Source organism: Hypanus sabinus, chromosome 6 (assembly GCF_030144855.1).
Source record: "Hypanus sabinus isolate sHypSab1 chromosome 6, sHypSab1.hap1, whole genome shotgun sequence".
Classification (NCBI taxonomy): Eukaryota; Metazoa; Chordata; class Chondrichthyes; order Myliobatiformes; family Dasyatidae; genus Hypanus; species Hypanus sabinus.
The window spans coordinates 10266643-10291879 of record NC_082711.1 but is presented as its reverse complement, the minus strand read 5'-3'; the positions used below and the strand labels follow the sequence as shown (position 1 = coordinate 10291879).

General features: G+C 42.8%; 1 protein-coding gene across 1 annotated transcript in view; it reads right to left on the bottom strand.

Annotated features, from left to right (window-relative positions):
• The window catches only part of arhgap39 (Rho GTPase activating protein 39), a 561273-nt gene extending 547199 nt beyond the window's left edge, over positions 1-14074 (bottom strand). The window contains exon 1 of the mRNA XM_059971678.1: positions 13675-14074. Within this exon, the coding sequence (XP_059827661.1) occupies positions 13675-13704 (30 nt within the window). The 5' untranslated portion in view covers positions 13705-14074. The remainder of the gene's footprint in view (positions 1-13674) is intronic.
• Positions 14075-25237: the final 11163 nt, after the last annotated feature.

Here is a 25237-nt window from a genome sequence, read left to right as displayed (position 1 = left end):
GAAGCCAGGTGGGAAACGTAAACGGCTGAAGAAGGAATCTGATGGGAGAAGAGTAGGGCATGGGAGAAAGAGAAGAAAGGGAAGCATTAGGGGTAGTTGTGAGGCAGACAAGAAGTGTTAAGAGGCCAGAGTAGGGAAATTGAAGAAGAGGAGTGGGAACAGTACTCTCACCTAGTTTATACACCTTGCCTTTTTTTAAAAAAATAATTGTAATTAATCCCATTTCTTTTTAGGATTAAATATGACTGTTCAGGGTAGTAATTTACTCAGAAATAGCAAGTTCTTTGATGCAAGTGGGAATTAGATTATTCAGTATAGTTTAATGTGAATCAAAGTTATATCAGATGCCAGAAAGCATTGTTGAGGATTCACACCACCCATCCCACAATCTCTTTGACCCACCACCATCAGGGAGATGGTACAGGAGCATCAAGATTAGAACTGACAGACTTGGTAACAACTTCTTTCTTCAGGCTGTGAGACTAATGGATATCTGGCCACCACCAAGGTCTCTTCACTTGGACAGCCAGCTGTTTACTGTAATGTTTACCTGTCCTGTGCATTTTGAATTATATTTTATTAACTTTGAACTGTATTTTATTTATTGTGGAAATATATTGTTTTAAAAGCTGATTGTGAAATACAAGGAACTAATGTTGAGGCCTCTCTTGGAGTACTGAGCAATTTTGAGCCCTCCTTCCAAGAAAGGATGCACTGACATTGTAAAGGGTTCAAAAGAGCTCACAAAAATAATTCAGGGATTGAAATCTTGTCATTCGAGGAGTGTTTGATGGCTTTGGCTCTCCGCTCCCAGGTACTCAGAAGAATGAGGGTGACCTCATTGAAACCCTTTGAATGTTTAAAGGCCTCAACAGACAGATACTGATATCTTTTATAAACCTATTGACTTTCACAGCTATCTGGACTATATACCTCTTCCCACCCTGCCACTTGTAAAGATCCATTCCCCTCCCCTCAGTTCCGCTGTATCTGCTGCATCTGCTCTCAGGATGAGGCTTTTCATTCCGAAACAATTAAGATGTCCTCCTCCTTCAAAGAAAGGAGCTTCCCTTTCTCCACCATCAATGCTGCCCTCATCACCATCCTCCCACTGCTACCCCAGGGATAGGGCTCCCCTTGTCCTCACCTACCACCCCAAAAGCCTCTGCGGCCAGTACATAATTCTCAGTATCTTCCAGCATCTCTAATGGCATCTCACCATCAAACACATCTTTCCCTCCCCTCTACTTTCTACAGGAAATCACTCCCCACGTGACTCCCTTGTCCACTTGTATCTCCCCTCCTAGCATTTATTCTTGCAAGTAGAACAAGTGCCACAGATACCCCTACACCCCTTCCCTCATTTCCATTCAGGGCCCCAAATTGTCCCTAGAGGTAAGGCATCACTTCACCTGTGAGTCTATTGAGGTCATCTATTATATCCAGTGCTCCTGCTGTCTGTGGCTTCGTGTATATTGGAGAGACCCGACATATATTGGGAGACCATTTTATTGAGTGCCTTCGCTCTATGCACCACAAAAATTGGTATTTTCTTCTGGTCACTCATTTCAATTCCACTTCCATTCTCATTTTGAGATGTCAATCCATGGCCTCCTCTACTGCCACAATGAGGCAATGCTCAGCTTGGAGGAGCTCACACCTTATACTGTGTCTGAGTAGCCTCCAACCTGATGGCATGAACATTAATTTCTCGAACTTCCAGTAATTATCCCCATTCCTTCACCATTATTGTTTCCCTCGCTCACCTTGCCTCCTTACCTACCCATCACCTCCCTCTGGTGCTCCTCCCCCTTCCCTTTCTTCCACAGTCTTCTGTCCTCTCCTAACTGATTTCTCCTTTTCTAGCCCTTTATCTCTTTTACCAATCAACTTCCCACCTCTTTTTTCACCCTCCCCTAGTTTCACCTGTCACTTGCTACCTTGTACTTCTTCTTCCTCCCCTCCCCCCACCTTCTTAGTCTGACTCTCTCCCTTTCCTTTGAAGCGCTGATGAAGGATCACAACCTGAAAAGTCGACTGTTTACTCTTTCCCATAGATGCTGCCTGCATAAATGCTCCGTTCCTCCAGCATTTTGTGTGTGTTGTTTTGGATTTCCAGCATCTACAAATTTTCTTGTGTTTCCCAGTTGAGTGCATTTGGAGAAGATGTTTCCTATAGTGGGGGAGTCCAAGACCAGAGGACAGAGGCTCAGAATAGAGGGACGTCCTTTTAGAATGGAGATCTGTGAAATTTGTTGCTACCAGCAGCTGTGGAGGCCAAGTCTTTATGTATTTTTAAGGTAGAGGTTGATAGATTCTTGATTAGTCAGGGCATGAAGGGATATGGGGAGAAGACAGAAGATTGGGGTTGAAAGAGAAAATAGATCAGCCATGATGAAATGGCAGAGCAGACTTGATGGGCCAAATGGCCTAATTCTGCTCTTATAGCTTATGGTTTTGTGTATTATTGGTGCACCATGGTCCACAGAAACATTGATTCATTTGTTTGTATATATGTGCAGTCAAGATGACAATAAACTTGAACTTGTTGAACTTATAAACAACTTCTCAAACAATCCACAACAGTTTCATGACAGTAATTCAACACCATGAACTGGAGTTGCTGTTCCTTTGATCAGGATTGATCAACATTCCAACTTCAAGGAAATTAGTAGTGTAAAGCACAGAATTCATTCAACAATCAGTCGTCCTGACATCTGGCATGGATATGCTCAGGAACATGGCAAATGTGTGGGCAAAATATAGGGCCAAGAAAGCTCACCTGTGCATCTACTTCCTCAGGAATTTGCCACATCCAATTTGAATCAGACCAATATTTTTAAATTGATGCACCAGGGAAAGAACCTATCTGAATGTATCACAGTTGCTATGGCAACTGCTCTGCTTGTGAATGAAAGAAACTGGAGTGGACGTAGTTCAGCACATCATAGAAACTAACCTCCCATCCATGAACTCCAACTACACCTATTGCTATCTCCACAAAGCAGCCAGCATAATCAAAGACTTCATCCATCCACCCTGGACATCATCTCTTCTCTGTTCCATTATGCAGAAGATTCAAAAGCTGAAAGCATGTACCACCAGACTCAAGGAATACTTTTACCCCACTGTTATAAGACTACTGAGCTGTCCCACAGTACAATAGGATTGGCTCTTGACCTCACAATCTACCTTGCTCTAATCTTGCACCTTACTAAATGACTGCACTTTCTCTGTAACTGTATCATTTTATTCTGCATTATTGTTTTCCTTGATACTACCTCAATATACTGATTTAATGAACTCCTGACTGTACAGCTCAAACACCATCTATAAATTTGCAGATGAGACCACTGTTGCTGACAAAATCTCACATGGTAACAAAGAGGTGTACAGGAGTGAGATAGATCAGCTGGTTAAGTGAAGTCACAACAACAAACTTACAGTCAACCTCAGCAAGAGCAAAGAATTGATTGTGGACATCAGGAAGAGGAAAACGGGAAAACTCCTGCCCTCATTGAGGGTCAGTGGTGAAAAGGATGAGCAGCTTCAAATTCCTGGATGTCAACATCTCAAAAGATTTATCCTGGGCCTAACACATTGATGTAATCATGAAGAAAGCAGGCAAGTAGCTCTACTCCTTTAGGAATTTAAGCAGATTTGCCACATTACCAGCATTCTGACTATCTGCACCACTGCCTGGTATGGAGGCTTCAATACATAGAATCACAAGAGGATGCAACTAGCCCTACTCACTATCGAGGACATCTTTAAGATGCAGTGTCTCAAGAAGGTGGCACCCATCACTAAAGAGGGCATGCCCTCTTCTCATTACCACCATCGCAGAAGTGGTACAGGAGCCTGAAGACCCACATTCAATGATTCAGAAACCATTTCTTCCCTTCTGCCAATAGATTCCTGAATAATTTGTAAGCATTACCTCGCTGACTTTTTTGCACAATTTATTGTTAATTAATGGTAAACTATGTCTTTGCAGAACAAATAATTCAACGTCAACACACACAAATTGCTGAAGGAACTCAGCAGGTCAGGCAGCATCCATGAAATGAATAAATAGTCAATGTTTCTGACTGATGCTCTTCTTCAGACCTGTTCATTTCCATGTATGCTGCCTGACCTACTGAGTTCCTCCAGTATTTCGTATGTGTTTCTATGGATTTCCAGCATCTGCAGAATTTCATGTGTTTATGATTTCATATCATACAAGACAGTGACAACAAATGTGATTCTGATCTGTATGAACAGTATACAAGTCAGGTTTTTCCCTGTACCTCCGTATATGACAATATTTACCATTGTTCTACCTCACCGGAAAATGTACTTTAATTCAAGGAATAAAACAGGAATCTTCAAGTTCACCCAGGAAAAGACATTTTACTGGTTTGGTCTACTTAAAGACTGAGATGCAAGAGGAATAAAAAGAAACATCTGCAAGCAGCTTCTGCTGACCATTATCGTAACATGCAGCATTAATTTGGTAGTATAGATTCTTCATTAGTAAATAACTGGAATTAACAGTGCTCAGGTTTTAAGTGTGTTATTTTTTCACCTTTCAGATTGACAAGTGACATGGCAAGGATACTATGCAATTTCAAGTGCAATATTTTGCTGTTAAATGGGGTAATTATCACCCCAGGCTATTCGATCCATATACATTGCCAGCTTTGAACAGGCACAAAGCACTCAAGTAGAAAATTTTACAACCATTAGAGTACAGTGTTTAAGAAGCTTAAACTGTTAGACATTTATTATTTTCTTTGGTGCTCAAGAAAATTTTGGATGAAAGACAGATGAGAATGGTACCGTGAAAATAAAGCCTAACAGCCTCACTTTACCATCACTTCACACATAAAAAGGCTCAGTCGTAGCTGTCCTGGCAACCTCAGTCACTGCTTAACCATCACCCAAAGACACAGACCCTCACTGGAGTATTATTCCAATGTCAGTCAATGAGCCATTGAACAGATTCTGATCCTAGACTTGTTTGACAGTACTGATCCTACTCTCAGCCAATTCAGACGTCTAATCCCAGCAGGACTCGCTGCAGAGTAATTCATGATGGGAATTCTGATTTCCTTCTCCTTCACCCTCAATTTCCACCTCTAAAGTATAGATTATTCTTTCTGATTATTAACACATTCTTTATGTTGATTATAAAATATGCATTCAATTCCAGTTTAGGTCAATGTATTAAAACATACCTTATTCTTTGCCCTCAAATTTTCTTGCATCATTTGGAGGGGACCACTTGGCCCATCTATTCTATCTTGCACATTCCCAACAAATCTTCCACACACATACACACCTAGTAGCAAAGTAACCCTTATGTCTACTGTATGTCAGACAACACCAGAGCACTGAGAAAATCCCATAAAATCATGGGAACCACATGCAGACCCCACACAGACAACAATAGAAGTCAGGAATGACACCAGTCGCTGGAGCAGCAGATTCTACTAGCTACATCACTGTGGCACTCCATGGGTGTTGTATTTCCTATTTTACAACAGCAAGTATATTTTTGAAAGTAGTTTTTAATTTAAAAGCCTTTCACATAGTCCTGTATAAATAGAAATTTGTCTTTACTTTTTTCTCCTCGAGCTTTCCAAAGAAGTCTGTGGTCAGTTGCACTATATAATGCAAGACCAAGTCAAGCACCAGAGACGTCAGTAGCTTGAGGGACAAGCACAGAGCCAATGCCATTTTCATGTTTGCTGATGACACCATTGTCACAGGCCATATCAAAGGTGGTGATGAATCAGCATATAGGAGGAAGATTGAAAAACTGGCTGTGCAGTTCCATAACAACAACCTTTCACTCAGTGTCAGCAGGACCAACTAGCTGATTATTGACTTCAGGAGAAAAAAACAGCAAGTCCATGAGCCAGTTCTTATCCGAGGATCACAGGAAAAGAAGATAAGCAACTAAATTCCTCAGTGTCACTATTTTGGAGAAGCTGTCATGGGCTCAGCATGCAAGTGCAATTACGAAGAAAGCACAGCACTGCCTCTACTTCCTTAGGAGTTGTGGAGATTCAGCATGATATCTAAACCTTTGACAAATTTCTAAAGCAACACATGCAAAATTCTGGAGGAACTCAGCAGGTCAGATAGCATTGGGGAAAATAGTAAACAGTCGAGGTTACAGGCAGTAACCCTTCTTCAGGACTGAGAGGGAACTTTTGTAGTTGCAGTTTTTTGTCTTCTGTACACTGGTTGAATGCTCAAGTCAGATGGTCTTTCATTGATTCTGTCTGGTTATTAATCCATAGATTTATTAAGTATGCCAAGAAATTGAATCTCAGGGTTGTATATGGTGTCATATATATACTTTAATAATAAATTTACTTTGAAGATTTGAACTTTGAATAATTGATTTCTGATTAATGTTAGGGAAAGAATGATTCCAGAACCCCAAAGCCATGCATGCGATGAAAGAGAAAATTCACTAAGGCAGTTCTAAAGATGGAAACAACGATAAGAAATATAGATGTTTATTTTCCAATTAATAGGAATTAAACTTCTCTGGGAATTAGACATTTCAGAATCAGAATCAGGTTTAATATCACTGCCATCTGTCATGAAGTTTGTTAACTTACCAGCAGCAGTTCACTGCAATACATTACAAATATAGAGAAAAAAATTAATTAATTACATTCAATATACATATATATGGGGGAAAGGGATATCTATATACTCATTGCTGCAAAACAACAAATTTCATGACATGTGTCACTGATATTAAACCTGATTCTGATCTCAGTAGGATGCTGTGCATTGGTCTCAAATATGAATTCCACAAGCAAAAAACACCCACTAAGCAAGCCATAAACAAAATTTCACCAGACTCCTCAACTCCTCTTTAAATGTACAAAGGTATAAAATGGTTTGAGTGCTCAGAATCTCAAAAGTTTTGCAGGCATAGAAAGAAGGCTGCTTACAATTGGAGGAAAAATACTCATTTTTCTTATTAAACAATGTGCATCTCAAAGATATCTGTTGTTGGAGTAGTCTATTAACAAAAGAGGAGTACAAAACAGAAATACATGGCCATATGCAAGTAGCGTGTCATAGCGGCACATACTGGCATCTTCCCAAATCCTGGTGTCAGTCCCAGACATTTCAAGCGATTTAAATATTCAGGAATGATTAAGTCTGACACTTTTGTTTCACAAACTGGTAACAGCAAGGAAGCAGACCATTTGACCAAATGCATACCAGCTCTATGCAAGAGCATTTCAGCTCACACTATTTCCCCACCCTTTCTCACAGCCTTACAAATTCTTTCTTTTCACATACTTATCCAGCTCTCTGGTTAGTTGAATCTGCTTCCATCACTACTTCTGGCAGCATTTTCTAGACCTGAACCACACTTGCAAAACAACATTTCTCATGTCACACTCATTATTTATTCTGTCTCCAGATTCAATCCTTCAATCAATGGAATAGTTTCTCTCCACCTACACCCCGTGACTTCAAACATACCAGTCAGATTTCTGCACAGATTCCTTTGTTCCAGTTTCTCCTGGATATTCACATGGAAGTATCTCATCTCTGAAATCTTTTTGATAAATCTCTTCAGCACCCTTTCCAGCTTTTCTATGCTATTGTGTTCAAAACTGGACACAATACTTCCGTTATAGCTACACTATTGTTTTAAAAAGATTCAACACCACTTTTTTGCTCTTGTATTCTTTGTTTTAAAGATAAAGATCAACTTTATTTGTCACATGTATCCTGAAACATGCAGTGAAGTGTGCAGTTTGCCTCAACAACCAGCACATTACACAAGTATCACCATGCTTCAGGCACCAACAGAGCATGCCCACAATTTACTAATCCTAACCTGCACATCTTTGGAGTATGGGAGGAAATCTGAGCACCTGGAGGGAACCCACACATTCATGGGGAGAATGAACAAACTCCTTACAGACAGCAGCGGGACTTAAACTCTGATTGCTGGTGCTGTAAATCATTACACCAACTGCTACTGAGTGCCACTCTTAACGCCTTCATATATAAAGCCCAGGATTCCAAACACTCAGGCACTTTCACAACCTGCCTTTACATTGCCTCATGACTAGGCCCCCAATCTTCAAGTTTATTGCTATTTGATTGTACAACCAAACAAAACAATATTCCTCCAGACCATGTTACACCCAGAAAACACATCACACACAGCACAAATATATATATTTTTTCAAAGTTCATGTAGTGTTTAGATCCCTGACCAAGTGATGAGATCTCAGTGGTGGCAGGTATTCATTAGTTTGTTCTTGTGAACAATATGGCTCAATCCAAAATGATATTCAGAGAGGGAGATGGAAATAGTACCATGATGATGACACAAGATAAAATGATGACAGTGATCATTTGGGAGAGCTGCCAAACACCATCGACTTTGCCATCCCATATTTCAGTGTCAGTGGCTGTGGCTTTTCTAGCTTGGATTGTGTGGTGAACTATGTGCCTGTCGGGACACGCCCCCTGCTGACTGCTCCTGTGGCTCCTCCCACAGGCCCCTGTATAAAGGCGATCTGAGGCCTGACGCTCGTCCTCAGTCTCCAGGACATAGTATGATGGACACTCACTCCTGGTTCCTTCTTCCAGTCAATAAAAGCCGATATCTCGCCTTACGTCTCAGTGTGAGTTATTGATGGTGCATCAATTTTATTGACTTGACAACTTGTCAAGGCCACCCGCCCTTTTGAACGACTGAGTGTTGACTTTAAGGGCCCCCTTCCCTCCACTGACCGCAATGTCTATTTTCTCAGTGTTATCGACGAGTACTCACGGTTCCCCTTTGCCATCCCCTGCCCCGACACCACTGCCACGTCCGTCATAAAAGCCCTGCACCAGCTCTTCACTCTGTTCGGGTATCCCTGCTATATCCACAGCGATAGAGGGTCCTCCTTTATGAGTGAGGAGCTGCGCCAGTACTTGCTAGCTAGGGGCATTGCTACCAGTCGGACCACGAGTTATAATCCCCGGGGTAATGGCCAGGTGGAGCGGGAGAATGCCACAGTGTGGAAGGCCACACTTTTAGCCCTTAAGTCAAAAGGGTTGCCGGTCTCTCGATGGCAGGAGGTCCTCCCTGAGGCACTGCACTCTATCCGCTCTCTGTTATGTACGTCCACCAATGCCACCCCTCACGAACGCCTATTCTCTTTTCCCAGGAAGTCTGTCACTGGGACCACCCTACCAGTTTGGCTGACGTCCCCGGGGCCAGTGCTGCTCCGGAAACATGTGAGGAGCAATAAATACTCCCCGCTGGTAGAGAGGGTTCACCTTCTACATGCGAACCCCCAGTATGCTTACGTGGTCTTACCTGATGGGCGGGAGGACACGGTCTCCATCCGCGACCTGGCACCCGCAGGTGCAGCAGACCGCTACCCTGAAGGCTCTCCGGTAACTATGAACCCTGCACCAGAGTTGACACCGTGCTCACCAGGCCCTACACAGACTCCTCACGACACTTGTATACCGGGCGTTTCGTACGCATTTATACCAGGCGCCTTGCACATGCGTGAGGGATCACCGGCGCCTAGTGGGCAGGAACAAGCGCAACCTCCGTCCCCTGTGCAATCACCAATGTCGCCGGCATCCATGCGATCACAGCCGGTGCTACGTAGGTCGCAGCGACAGATTCGACCACCTGATAGGCTTGACTTGTAAGAAACTTCGCCACATGGGACTCTTTCAAACAAAGGGGGGGTGAATGTGGTGAACTATGTGCCTGTCTGGACACGCCCCCTGCTGACTGCTCCTGTGGCTCCTCCCACAGGCCCCTGTATAAAGGCGATCTGAGGCCTGACGCTCGGCCTCAGTCTCCAGGACATAGTATGATGGACACTCACTCCAAAGCCGATATCTCGCCTTACGTCTCAGTGTGAGTTATTGATGGTGCATCAGATTGTTAAACAATCAGTCGAGCATAGAGGTACAAAGAGGAGGTTCAGAGAGAAAAAAACAGGAAGACAATTTTGGAGCCTACCTCTCCCTCCCCATTTCTGAATAATGACACCAATAGAAGATGACATGGATTTATCCTGACACCTCTCAGGACGCATTGTTGTGTGGTCACAAATGGTATTCTTGCCAGAAATACAATTAGATACGTGACACAGGAACCAAAAAAGAGCAGCTCTGAGTCTCCTCATATTTCAATGCAGAGTGGTTCTGTGGATTTATTTTTTCCCATTCAGTGGTCAAGTCACTTCACAATCCCCAGTAACACAAATATCTACCAAAAAAAAAGTAGTGGATACAATCCAGTTCATCGCAGGAAAGGCCTCCCCACCATTGAGCACATCTACAAGGAGTGCTGTCACTAGTAAACAGCATCCATCAATATTCCCACCATTCAGACTATGCTTTCTTCTCTCTGCTGCCATTGAGGAGGTGGTACAGGAGCCTCAAGACTCATACCAACAGATTCAGGAACACTTATTACTCTTCAACCATTAGGCTCCTAAACTAGCATGGATAACTTCACTGACCTCAACAATGAAGTGTTTCCACAACTGATGGACTCACTTTTAAGGACTCTAAAACTCATGCTCGCAATATTGCTTATTTATTATTATTAGTGTTTTTGTGTTGTAGTGTCACAGTTTGTTTATCTTTTTGTTGATTTTTGTGTTTCTTTTTATTTACTTTGAATGCTCACAAGAAATGGAATCTTGTATATGGTGACACATATATACTTCGATAATAAATTTACTTTCAACATATACTTCCTCTACAGGAAGTTTAAATGTTAAATCTCCAGAACAAAGAATCAGCCTGGTAACTCTTACTGCAGTCTTTCCACCCAGCACTCAAGTATCTTGGCAAAGCCTTAGAGGACAAGATACTCAAAATATTGTCACATCATTGACAAGCAGTGGTTAGGATTAAAGTTTCAGCAATGTGGATTGCACACTCAACCGCATGGAAATTTGGAGAAGGCCACTCTGGCCTTACAAGCCTGTACCACTATTTAGTAATGATAAGGCTAATCACCACCAATTCACATTGTTTCTGCTTTCTCACGAAATCCCTTGATTTCTTCAGCTAGTAAATATATTCAAGGATACAGTTCCAAAGAAGCTGCAGAGGGTAGTTGACTCTACACAGTACATCACAAGGCCATTCTTCCACACCACTGGTAGTATCTACAGGAGGCCCTGCCTCAAGGCAACAACATCCATCAAATATCCCAACCATCCAGGCCACACCATCTTTTTGCAGCTACCATCAGGCAGATGCTTGAACTACCACATCACAAGGATCAAGAACAACTACTACTTTTCAACCATTCAGTTCCTAAACCAACTTGCACAACCTTAATCACTAAAGTTTATAACACTTTAATCACTAAAATGACTTTGATTCTGTTGCGCCCTTTCTTGTAAAAACTGAGTATAATTGTTTAATTTCGGTTTTTCTTTCCTGCATCTAATCAGCCAAGTCCTGTCAAAATTTAAGTTTCAATGAGATCCCCTCTAGTCAAAGTAAACCCAATTGTCCCACTCTGTCTTCTCATTTTGGTCCTGCCATCTCAGAAACTGATCCACTCTATGGGAGTTCTCTGTGGAACTCCCTACATAACTAGAACATACTTCCTCAAATATAGGGACAAACAATATTCATAAGAGTGGTCTCACCAATGTTTTGTATAATTGCAGCAAGACATCTCTGTATATATGTATTTTAATTCTTCTTGCAATGAAGGTCAACACACCACTTTCTAAATTACCTACCTGGCTGGTTTATTATCCTTCTCAGAGGTAGAACACTGCAGCACAGATACTTTCAATCCCATACTTCTACCTTCTCTTGTAACCTTTGACACCCTTACAAGTGAAGAAACTGTCAACCTTCACTCTAAATATACCCAATGAGTTGTCCTCCAAAGCCATCTGTGGCATTGAAATCCACATTCACCACTCTCTGGCTAAAGAAATTCCTCCTCATCACTGTTCTGAAGAGATGTTCTTATAATCTGAGGCCATGTCCTCCGGTCTTAAATTCTCACACCATCGATAGAACAGATGGTCTGCTGAAGGGTTTCGGCCTGAAACATTGACTGTACTCTTTTCCAAAGATGCTGCTTGGCCTGCTGAGTTCCTCAAGCATTTTGTATGTGTTGCTCGGATTTCCAGCATCTACCGATTTTCTCTCGTTTGTGATTAAACATCCTCTCCACATCCACTCTATCTATGCCTTACAACATGATCACCTCTCATTCTTCTAAACTCCAGTGAGTACAGGCCCAGATTAATCATACACACTCATTAATCATATGCTTCATACGTTAACCCTTTCATTCCCAGGATCATTCTCATCAACCTCTTCTGAACTTTCTCCAACACCAGCACATACTTTCTTACAAAAACGGACCTAAAACTGCATATAATTCTCCAAGTGCAGTCTGACCAATGCCTTATAAAGCCTCAGCATCACAGCCTTGCTCTTACATATATTCTAGTCCTCTCTAAATGAATGCTAACATTGCACTTGCCTTCCTTACCACCTATTCAGCCTTCAGGGCAACTTTTAGGGAATCCTACAAAAGGACTTCCAAGTCCATTTGCACCTCTGAATTTTGGATTTTCTCTTTGTTTAGAAAACAGCCACGCCTTTATTCCTTCTACCAAACTACATAACCATACACTTCCCCACATTATATTCCATCTACCACTTATTTGCCCATTCTCCCAATCTGTTCAAGTCCTTCTGCAGACTCACTGCTTCCTCAACTTGCCCCTCCACCTATTTTTGTATCATCTGCAAACCTGGCCACAAAACCATGAATTCTGTCATCCAAATCGTTGACATGTAACATGAAAAGAAGCAATCCAGTACCGGCCACTGCAGAACACCACTTGTCACCGGCAGCCAACCAGATGAGGCCCCCTTTATCAAACTCTTTGCCTCTTGTCAATCAACCATTCCTCTATGATTTGTGGTGAACTACATATACCTGTCTGGACACGCCCCCTGCTGACTGCTCCTGTGGCTCCTCCCACAGACCCCGGTATAAAGGCAATCAAGGCCTGAGCTCAGCCTCTCAGTCTCCAGGATGTAGTATGGTGTCACTCACTGTTTGTTCCTTCTTGCAGTCAATAAAAGCTGATATCTCGCCTTACGTCTCAGAGTGAGTTATTAATGGTGCATCAATTTTATTGACTGGAAGTTTTAAAACATGGAAACTGTTTTACATCCGGAAAGATTGGATTTGGACCCCCAAGACCCTGAAGCAGCTCTTGCTTTTGAACTCTGGCTTGCATGCTTCCAATCATACTTGGAGGAGGTTCGTGCAACTGAACCCACTGTTATGCACAGAATTCTCCTCTCAAGGGTCACCCCAAAAGTTTATTCATTCATCAGAGACCTGCCGACCTACGAAGGGGCACTGGACGCCCTCAAAAGACAGTACCTGCGGCCGGTGAACACCGTCTACGCAAGACATCGTTTAGCTACCCGGCGACAGCGGCCTGGAGAATCGAGCGCCGAGTTTCTCCAAGCACTACAAACACTCGTCCGAACTTGTGACTGCAAGACGCTCACGGCAGAACAGCATGCAGAGCTGCTAGTACGAGACGCCTTTGTTACAGGACTGAGGTCAGTGTACGTGCATCAGAGGTTGCTGGAAAATGCCGATCTTACCTTACGCTCGGCGATTGAGATGGCCGACATGCTGGAACCTGCTCTGCACAGCGCTGATGCTGTCCAGCCGCGCGATTCCCCGCCGGTTCCGTGGACGCCTCAGACCCCGCCACCGCCGGTGAATTTGCCAACGCTGCTGCCAGTCGCGATTCCACGAACTCCCCGAACCCGACCACGGCTGCGGCCCGTCAAAAGCCCGTGCTGTGTTATTTCTGTGAAGTCGGAAAACATCCTCGAAAACGCTGCCCGACCTGCTCCAGCTGCGGAAAGCGGGGCCATTTCGCCAAGGTCTGTAAGTCTAAACTACGAGCAGAGTGCAGTGCTACGGTGAGACATGGGGGCCGCCATCTTGCATGCCCGGATGTGGACGGCCATCTTTGACGGCGTCAGCATGCCCCGCCCCCGACCCGCTGGTGTTTATCGGGCACCAAGACGGCTCAACTCTGGCCACCGTAACCCTCGACCAAAGCGCCCCACACCAGCTTGCAAGGTCAATGATGGACATCCTGGTGGAGGGGCACAGGACTAGATGCCTGTTTGACACGGGCAGCACTGAGAGTTTTATTGACCTGGACACAGTGCAACGCTGTGGACTCATGACACAGCCGGTAAGTCAGAGAATCAATTTGGCTTCTGGGTCGCATTCCACAGACACCCGGGCGGGTTGTGTAGCGACATTGGTGGTGCAAGGCACAGAATATCAGAACTTTGCACTACTGGTCATGCCTAAACTGTGCGCACCTGTGCTATTGGGGCTGGACTTCCAGAGCCATCTCAAAAGTGTGACTATGGCATATGACGGGCCCCTCCCACCACTCACTGTCAGGAATCCTCAGTTTGGTGGGACTTCATCACTACTGACCACACACACACACCGGCCCACACATCCCACCCAGCACCATGCCGACAGCTGCGCTACTGACACCACTTGCAGTCTCTCCACCCTCAAGGTCCCTCCCCCACCGCTGTTCGCCAACCTGACCCCCGACTGTAAACCTGTGGCAACTAAAAGCAGGAGGTACAGCACAGGGGACAGGGCCTTCATTCAGTCAGAGGTGCAGCGGCTGCTCAGGGAGGGGATCATTGAGCCAAGCACAAGTCCTTGGAGGGCCCAGATGGTTGTTGTTTGGACTGGGCAGAAAGATAGGATGGTCATGGACTATAGTCAAACCATCAATAGGTTCACGCAGCTTGACGCGTACCCCCTACCCCGCATCGCGGATATGGTCAACCAGATAGCTCAATACAAGGGGTACTCGACAATAGATCTGAAATCCGCTTATCACCAGCTCCCCATCCGCCCAGAGGACCGCCCCTACACCAACTTCGATGCGAGCAGCAGGCTCTATCACTTCCTGCGCGTCCCCTTCGGTGTCACGAATGGTGTCTCTGTCTTCCAGAGTGAAATGGACCGGATAGTGGACCAGTACCAACTGAAGGCCACATTTCCCTATCTGGATAACATCACCATCTGTGGTCGCGACTGGCCGATTCACAACGCCAACCTCCAACGATTTCTCCAAGTGGCCGAAGCTCTGAACCTGACTTATAACAGGGACAAGTGTGTGTTCGGAACCACCCGCCTCGCTATCCTTGGGTATGTCGTGGAAAACGGGGTCATTGGCCCTGATCCCGACCATATGCGCCCCCTGTTAGAACTCCCTCTTCCCACCACTCTCAAAGCCCTCAGACGGTGCCTGGGTCTTTTTTCCTATTGCACCCAATGGGTCCCCCATTATGCAGACAAGGCCCGCCCCCTGGTCAAGTCTACCTCTTTTCCCCTCTCTGCTGAGGCTAGTATCTTTACTTAAGATCATTATGCTCAAATATCCATGACATTGTTGGTGTAAACCATTTGATGTGTGCAACACATGGGAAGAATGCTACAATTTCCTTGTCATACACTACACTGGGCTTTATGAGACTTTGGAAATGTAATTGAAGGAAACTGAGGATCCTGCCTTTGATGAATTGGAGCCTAGAGCAGTACAGCAACAGAAAAGGCCCCTCAGTCCACAATATCTGTGCTGACCAAAATGCCACAGTCTACATCCCTGCCTATTCATGAACATTTCTAAATGCCTCTTAAACATTGTTATTATATCTTCTTCCATCACCTCTGCTGTTAGTGTGTTCAAGGCAATTACCACTCTCTTGAAAATACACCATTTCATCTTAAAAGTTATGTCTACTAGTCTATGACATTTCCATCCTGTTTTGTACATCTTTTATACATTTGCCTTCTTCTACATGATGCACTGGGGATTTAGGAAACAATTTTTTTAAATCTATAACGTAAAACAAATAGGATGCATTCTAAAAAGAAAAATACTGTTTATTTTTGCTTAGAGCAAACTCGAGGAAATCTGCAGATGCTGGAAATTCAAACAACACACACAAAATGCCAGGCAGCATCTATAAGGAGAAGCACTGTCGACGTTTCGGGCTGAGACACTTCGTCAGGACTAACTGAAAGGAAAGATACAAAGAGATTTGAAAGCAGTGGGGAGAAGAGGGAAATGCAAAATGATAGGAGAAGACCGGAGGGGGTGCGATGGAGCTGAGAGCTGGAAAGGTGATTGGCAAAAGTGATACAGAGCTAGAGAAGGGAAAGAATCATGAGACGGGAGGCCTCGGGAGAAAGAAAGGGAGGTGGGGGGGGGGGAAGCACCAGAGGGAGATGGAGATGGGCAGAGAGAGAGAAAAAAAACAAACAACTAAATATGTCAGGGATGGGGTAAGAAGGGGAGGAGGGGCACTAATGGAAGTTAGAGAAGTCAATGTTCATGCCATCAGGTTGGAGGCTACCCAGCCAGTATACAAGGTGTTGTTCCTCCAACCTGAGTTTGGATTCATTTTGACAGTAGAGGAGGCCATGGATAGACATATCAGAATGGGAATGGGACGTGGAATTAAAATGTGTGGCCACTGGGAGATCCTGCTTTCTCTGGTGGACAGAGCGTAGGTGTTCAGCGAAACGGTCTCCCAATCTGCGTCGGGTCTCACCAATATATAAAAGGCCACACCGGGAGCACCAGACGCAGTATACCACACCAGCCGACTCACAGGTGAAGTGTTGCCTCACCTGGAAGGACTGTCTGGGGCCCTGAATGGTGGTGAGGGAGGAAGTGTAAGGGCAGGTGTAGCACTTGTTCCGCTTACAAGGATGAGTGCCAAGAGGGAGATCAGTGGGAAGGGATGGGGGGGACGAGTGGACAAGGGAGTTGCCTAGGGAGCGATCCCTGCGGAAAGCAGAAAGTGGGGGGGGGGGGAAATGTGCTTGGTAGTGGGATCCCGTTGGAGGTGGCGGAAGTTATGGAGAATTATACGTTGGATCTGGAGGCTGGTGGGGTGGCAGGTGAGGACAAGGGGAACCCTATCCCAAGTGGGACAGAGATCGCTCCCTACGCGACTCCCTTGTCCACTCATCCCCCCCCCCCCCACCATCCCTTCCCACCGATCTCCTCCTGACATTTATCCTTGTAGACTGCGTCCGGTGCTCTCACTGTGCTCCCGGTGTGGCCTTTTATATATTGGTGAGACCTGATGCAGACTAGGAGACCGTTTCGCTGAACACCTGTGCTCTGTCTGCCAGAGTAAGCAGGATCTCCCAGTGGCCACACATTTTAATTCCACGTCCCATTCCCATTCTGATATGTCTATCCGTGGCCTCCTCTACTGTCAAAATGAATCCAAACTCAGGTTGGAGGAACAACACCTTATATACTGGCTGGGTAGCCTCCAACCTGATGGCATGAACATTGACTTCTCTAACTTCCGTTAATGCCCCTCCTCCCCTTCTTACCCCATCCCTGGCATATTTAGTTGTTAGTTTTGAGTCAAACACTCTGACCATCTACCCCATCTCTGGCACTTAATTTGATATACTTCTCCAAAGCTCCAGAGAAAACAACCTCTCCTAATGCTCTCCAATGCAGGCATCATCCAGCTGAACCTCTTCTGGACCCTCTCCACAGTCTCCACATCCATCTAGTAATGCAGTAATTGGAACTACAGGCAATACTGGAAATGTGGCCTCACCTAAATGTAATACAGTTTCAACATGACTTCTGAAGTATTAACTCAATACCTTGACCAATGAAGCCAATATTCTGCCCTTACCAAGATCCCTCTGTAAGTGAATGTTTCTTCCACTTATTGTTCAGGTTACAATAATAGAGGCATTCTAAAGTCATAGACCACTACAGCCACAGAAATAGGCCCTTTGGCCCATCTAGTCCAAGCCAAACTGTTATCCTGATAGTCCCATTGACTTGCACCTAGAGCATGGCCCTCCAAATCCTTCCCATTTAGTTATAAACTAATTGAGTAGAATTCAAAAACAAAGTAATCAGTGATTTTAAAAGGACGTTATTTAACTTAACCTCTAGTAATTAATTACCTGAACCAGGAGATGAAAGATCCAGTGAATTGATATCAAATATTGATACTTGCCCTGCAACATTTCTGTCGAAAGTTACAAAAATTCTCATCTTCTTTGACAGTTGCTCTAAATCCATGGCTTCATTGCTTTTTAAGTTGCTAGAAATTTAAACTTTAACATGTTACTTTTCTTTTTAGAATGCATCCCATTTGCTTTGCCCCAACCCACCTTGGATATTTTCTCATCTCCCCGTAACATAAGTCAACAGATACAAAAATTTACAAGCACACATCACAAGGTCCAAGAACAGATTCTATCTTGCTATTATAAAACTACGGAATAGTTCCCTAGTATGAAAGGATTTACTCTTGACTTCACTATTTACCTCATTGCGCCCTTGCACCTTACGGCCTTTACCTACTGCACTTTCTCTGTAACTGTAACAGTGTTACTGGTTTTACCTTGAACTACCTAATGTACTGTATGAACAGTACATGTAACAGTAATAACCCAATTTATCATTAATTTTCAAGTTGGGCAGGCTCATGACTGTGATAATGTGTAAGTGGTAGTTTTTCCCAATTGCCTTGTCCTTTTGAGGCTTGAAGTCATGGTTTTAAAAGATTAGCTTTTCTGTCACACTGTTATCAAAACATACAGTGAAATGTGTCTTTTGTGTCAATTCAATTCACTAAGGGTTATGCCATGCTTCTGCTGCCAACATAACATGCCCACAGCTCATCTTCAGGAAACCAGAGCACCCAAAGGAAATCCATGCAGTCACAGGAGAATGTACAAAATTCTTACAGGCAGCAGTGGGAATGGAATTGAATTCCAATCAGTGATCGTTGGCACTGCAATAGTGTTATGCTAATCACCATGCGACCTGCCGGCCAAAACTCTGAGAGTTTGGAAGTGCAATCAGAGTGTGTATGGGAGTAACTATGATGCACTGTACTCTGCTTAGAATGATAAATAAAACAACTAAGTAGGCTGCTTTGCCTCGATCGTGTGCAACTACCTGATAGTTCTGAGTTAAACTAATTTAGGTATATAAAGAGTATTTCCTTTCTCATATCATGTAGACAATGGAAAGGGTTGGTACAGCACAGCCTCAGACCAGCTGTTGTAACCAGTATTTCCATATGGCTGGACAAGAAGAGGTTTCAAATCACTGTTGACTATTGATTAAACTGAAAGTCCTGGGACTGGAAAAGAACTGATGCAAGGGTAGAAGGCAGAGATTTGTTAGACCCCCCCCCCCCCACCCCAGGATAGGCCCTCATTGCATTACTACCATCAGGGAGGAGCTACAGGAGCCTGAAGACACAAACATAATGTTTGGAAACAGTTTCTTCCCCTCCGCTGTCAGATTTCTGAACTGTCAATGAACGGATGAACACTACCTCACTATTTTTGCTTGCTTTTTGCACTACATTTAATTTTTTATATATTTCTTTTTGTAATTGATTATATATTTCCATTTACTGCACTGTACCTTTGTGGCAAAACAACAATTTCACAACAATTGTCAGTGATAATAAACCAGATTCTGATTTGTTAGAGAAGACAAATAATGGTGAGTGAGGATAGGGGGAAAAAACGTTTGCCAGTATTGTTGATGAGACTGCTGCTGATTGCAGGAATATAGATAATGTAAAGTAGAATCTGTTTGAAAATGGTACCCTTACAAAGCTTTACAAAACTGAGGACAAGTACAGAATGTAAAAGATAAAGATTTGATTAAGTTTAATGCAGATACTTCCAAATATATAGAAAAATCATCAGTGCATCCTCAAAGAATGATGGTAACATAGTTCAGCATAAAAATGACTGGTTGGGCACTATGAGCTAACAGAGAAGCTTCAAATGATCTCCAACAGGGATTCCCAACCTGAGGTCCACAAACCCCTCAGTTAATGATAGGGACCCATGGTTAAAAAAAAACACAGCAGATATATCTGCAAAAAACTGGAAGTAATTTCATTGTCTGAACAGTAATAGAGTATAAAATGGGACGGGTGTTAGGAGATTGAAGAGGAATCTCATTGAAACCTATTGAATATTAGAAGGCCTAGATAGAGTAGATGTGGTGAGGACTTTTCCTCTAGTGAGAATGTCTAGGACCAGAGGGTACAGCCTCAGATTATGAGAACACCCCATCAGAACAGAGATGATGAAATTTTTCCAAGAAATATTATTCATTTTACAAAAAAGATTTCAGACAAACACACACAAAATTCTAGAGGAACTCAGCAAATCAGACAGGTTCTATGGAAATGAATGTTGATGTTCCGGGCTGAGACCCTTCTTCGAGATTGAGAAGGAAGGGGGAAAATGCCAGAATAAGAAAAAGGTGAGGGGAGTGGAAAAGGCTAGCTGGAATGTGGTGGGTGAAGCCTGGTGAGTGGGAAAGGCCACGGGCTGGAGAAGAAAGAATCTGATAGGAGAGGAGAGCGAATCATGGGAGAAAAAGAAGGACGGGACCCAGGCAGAAGTAATAAGCAGGTGAGAAGTGAAAGGTCAAAGTGGGGAATTGGGAGAGGGTAATTTATTTACCAGAAGGAAAAATCAATATTCACTCTTTCAAGTTGGAGGGTATCCAGACAGAATATCTCAGACAAAACAACTGGCTTCAAATGCAATAGCTGTTAACAATTTATTCCCACTAAACCCCACCACAAGGAAATGTTGATTGCAGAAGCTACTCCAATTCCTAAACAAATAGAGTTGATAAATTACAGATTTATAAACCTCATCTTGTATAGGATTAGTTCCTAATTTTGTATAACCTTGCAATGAAAGACTGTTCAACTATGTGTCAGTATCATCACCAGGATAGAAAATAAAAAGATGTAGAGTTCAGGTAATATATTATCAAGAATATATAGAGTCAAACAGATTCTGACCCTCTTTAGAAGAAAGATAAATACAGCGAAAAACATTACTGACAGAGTTTTCAATTGTGCCTCTACTATATAAAATCTCAAACACAAAACATGTTTCAGAACAGTGATCTACTGTGCACAAAAATTGTTAAGGTCTAAAAGAGCATCATTCCTCCCCCCCACCCCAAATGTAATGAAAGACTAAAAAAAAATCAAGCCTGTTAAATCTGTTTCACTCTGATTGAAGTTTAATATCAAATAAACCTAAAACAACAGCATTTCCTGATTACTATATCAGTTGTTACATGGTAGTGTTTAAGCAGTACTGTTAATTTTAAAAACATACCACGTGCTGGATATATAATTTTACAGGATATTTTGTACTTATGACAAATTTCAGACTCGTCTTCCACTTTTTGTTATTTTTATCTGTGATGTTACTCTGGAGTTTTCTTTTCACCCTTTCACTTACTAAAGCTGCAATGTTTTGATTAGTGGGATTGAGAGAAGAGGTAACTGCATCAGACAATTTAATCTTACAAAACACCACAGTAGGACCACAGCAGTACTGCTTTCATTGGCAGGTACATATAACCTGTTATATCATCAGCCGACTAGCAAGGGAGGAACTTCCTGAGCCGACTAGCAAGGGAGGAACTTCCTGAGCCGACTAGCAAGGGTGGAACTTCCTGCTATACCTTCAGGTACAAGGTAAAGAAGTTCAAATTCAAAGTAAATTTATTATCAAGGTACATACATGTCACCATATACTATCCCAAGCTTCATTTTCTTGCAAGCATTCACAGGAAACAAATAAACACAATATAATCAGTGAAAAACTACACACAAAGACTGACAACCAACATGCAAGAGGCAAACTGCAAATACAAAACTAATAATAAATAAATAGATAGATAGATAGATAAATAAATAACAGGAAAATTAGAAGGAATTTGCCAGGACTAGAGGATCTGAGTTATAAGGAAAGGTTGAATAGGTTAGGACTTTATTCCTTGAAACATAGAAGACTGAGGGGACATTTAGTAGATTTGTACAAAATTGTGAGGGGTATAGATAGGGTAAATGCAAGCAGGCTTTTTCCACTGGGATTACAACTAGAGGTCATTCATTAAGGTGAAAGGTGAAATGTTTAAGGGGAAGATGAAGGGAAATGTCTTCAGTCAGAGGATTGTGAGAGTGTGGAACGAGCTGCCAGCTCAAGTGGTGCATGTGAGCTTAATTTCAACATTTAAGAGAAGTTTGTATAGGTACATGAAAGGTAGGGGTTTAGAGGGCTATGATCGTGGTGCAGGCTGATGGGAGTAGGCAGGTTAAATGATTCAGCATGGACTAGATGGGTTAAAGGGCCTGCTTCTATGCTGTACTTTTCTATGACTCTAAATAACACTGACAACGTGAATTGTAGAGTCCTTGAAAGTGAGTCCATAGGTAATTATATATTATTAAAAGGTAACTAATTATATATTTACAAACTTTATTTTGTCACCTATCTGTACACTTCTTCAAAATCAGAGCCCAGAATGTGTATTGATATCTAAGTCAGCTTAAGTCCCATATTTGTGTTCAATGAGATAGTAAGTGACTGGATACCATTAACAATATTTAAGCCCATACTAAACAGTAATTACAGACTGCTTCAAACATGCTCAGTTTATACATCTACAACACTGCATTTCCAATACAAGTCCGAAACAGTGTACGGAGTTAACAATGACTTGTATTTATACTGTCCTTTAATAAAAGGAAACACTGAGGGATAAAATGAGACGAAATAAATAACAGTTTGACAGCAAACTAAAGAGAATGTCAGTAGAAATAACCAAAGTCTTAACCAAACAGTTAGGTGTTATATGTGTATTAAGGAGTGGAGACCCGTTAAAAAGTAGAGGAAATCCCCAAGATTTGGCCCTAGCTATCTGAAGACACAGCCACCAGTAATGGGAGAAAGAAGACTCATTCAGAGTAAAGTAAGTAGTTCTATAAATGCAAGCTTTGATGAGGATGTGAAGCAAATACCAAAATCTGCATTTTAATATTGGCTTTGCTCTACCAAGTTCCAGATTGATCCAAGGGATGATAAACAACAAGGATATAAATAAACAAGAGAAAATCTGCACACACACACACACACACACACACACACACAATGCTGGAGGAACTCAGGTCAGGCAACATCGATGGAAAAGAGTACAGATGTCTCTGCCTGAAACACTGACTGTACTCTTTTCCATAGATGCAGCCTTGCTGCTGAGATCCTCCAACATTTTGTTTGTTTTGCTAGGATATAAATAGTAGTGTCACATATACACATTCTTCCTCTATCTCGCTGTAATGATACTTAACTCTGCACACAATGAAAATCACCCCAAAGAAATGTCCATAATTCACATACGCAAATTGACAAACTACTTAGTCATAAAGACTAACTTGATTTGCTTCTGAGTCCAAACCTATTTCAGTGGAAACAAGAGAATATAGTTTCTGGAACCTGGAGTGGGAATCTGTAGATCAAGGCACAGAAATAATCAAGACCTCTCAAACCAAAACGTGACTATCCCTTTCCCTCTACAGTTACTGCTTAACCTACTGAGTTTCTCCAGCAGTTTGTTCTTTGATCAATTTCTAAAGGGGTGGGATAGCAATGTTATATGGACAGTTTCCAGCCAAAACTCAGAACGGAGGGGCATTAGTACAGCCATAACTACTTCTATTAATATCTACATGGATCAAGGAGTAAAATGACTTTCTTGTCTGAATGGTATGATACTGCACTGGGTAACATCTTCACTATAGTGCCTACATAAATCATTAATTATTTGATCAACATCTCATATTCCATGCACATAACCCTGCAAACAACAGAAATATTACACCTGCCCATTCATCTCCTCTCTCAGCTCCATTCAGGGCCCCAGGCTTTCCAGGTGAGGCGACACTTCACATGCAAATCTGTTAGAGCTGTCTACTATATCTGGTGCTCCCGATGTAGCCTCCATGACATAAATTGGGGATTCCTTTGTTGAGCACCTCAGCTCCATCCACCAAAAGTAGAATTACCCAGTTGTCAACTAATTTAATTCCTAACCCCAGTCCCGTTCTGACATGGCAGTCCATAGTCTCCTCTTCTGCCATGATGCTGTCATCCTCAGGGAGAGGAGCAACACCTCATATTCTGTCTAGGTAGCCTCTAACCTAATGCATGAATGTCGATTTCTCTTGATCATTTTTTTTTCTTCTTTTCCTCCTCCCCCTTACCTCTTTTCCCCACAGGTCTCTTACCTCTTGTCCTCACCTCCCTATCACCTCTCCTTGGTGTCCTTCCTTCTCCCCTTTCTTCCATGATCCACTCTCCTCTCCTATCACATTCCTTTTTCTCCAGCCCTTTACAATCATATATAGAAACATATAAAATTATGAAAGGGATAGATAAGATAGAGGCAGGAAAGTTGTAAGTGAGACTAGAATTAGAGGCCATGGCCTCAAGATTCGCAGGAGTAGATTTAGGGTGGAGATGAGGAGGAACTGCTTTTCCCAGACGCTGTTGAGTTTGCGGAATTCTCTGCCCAATGAAGCAGTGAAGACAAGGTTTAAGACAAGGTTAGATAGATTTTTGCATAGTAGGGGAATTAAGGGTTATGGGGAAAAGGCAGGCAGGTGAAGATGAGTCCATGGCCATATCAGCCGTAATCCTATTGAATGGCAAAGCAGGTTCACCAGGCCATATGGCCTACTCCTGCTCCCATTTCTTATTGTCTCATGTTAATCCCTGTCCACCTGGCTTCACCTATCACCTTCTAGCTTGTCCTCCTTCCTCTCCCTCCACCTTTTTACTCTGCATCTTCCATCTTCCTTTCCAATCCTGATGAACGGTCTAGGCCTGAAACATTGACTGTACATTTTCATAGTTCCTCCAGTATTTTGTGCGTGTTGCTCCAGATTTCAGCATTTGAAGAATCTCTTGCATTAATTATTTGGCCAATCACGTAAAGGCACGATGAAATAACATCCCTTTGTCTGAATGCAGTTCCAACAACTGTTCAAGATAAATTTTGTCATTCTACCATATAGATATACCGCCAAACAAAACAATGTTCCTTTGGACTAAGGTGTGCAACACAATACAAATAACTCACACATTTATGGTAATATTACAACTAAAGGAACAAATAAGGTGCATTTACAAAACAAGTCAAAAATTTAGCAGTTGGTGCTACATAAGTGATTTGACCTGGGTGGTGGCAGGAAGTACAGTAGTCTCCCAGTCTGGGGA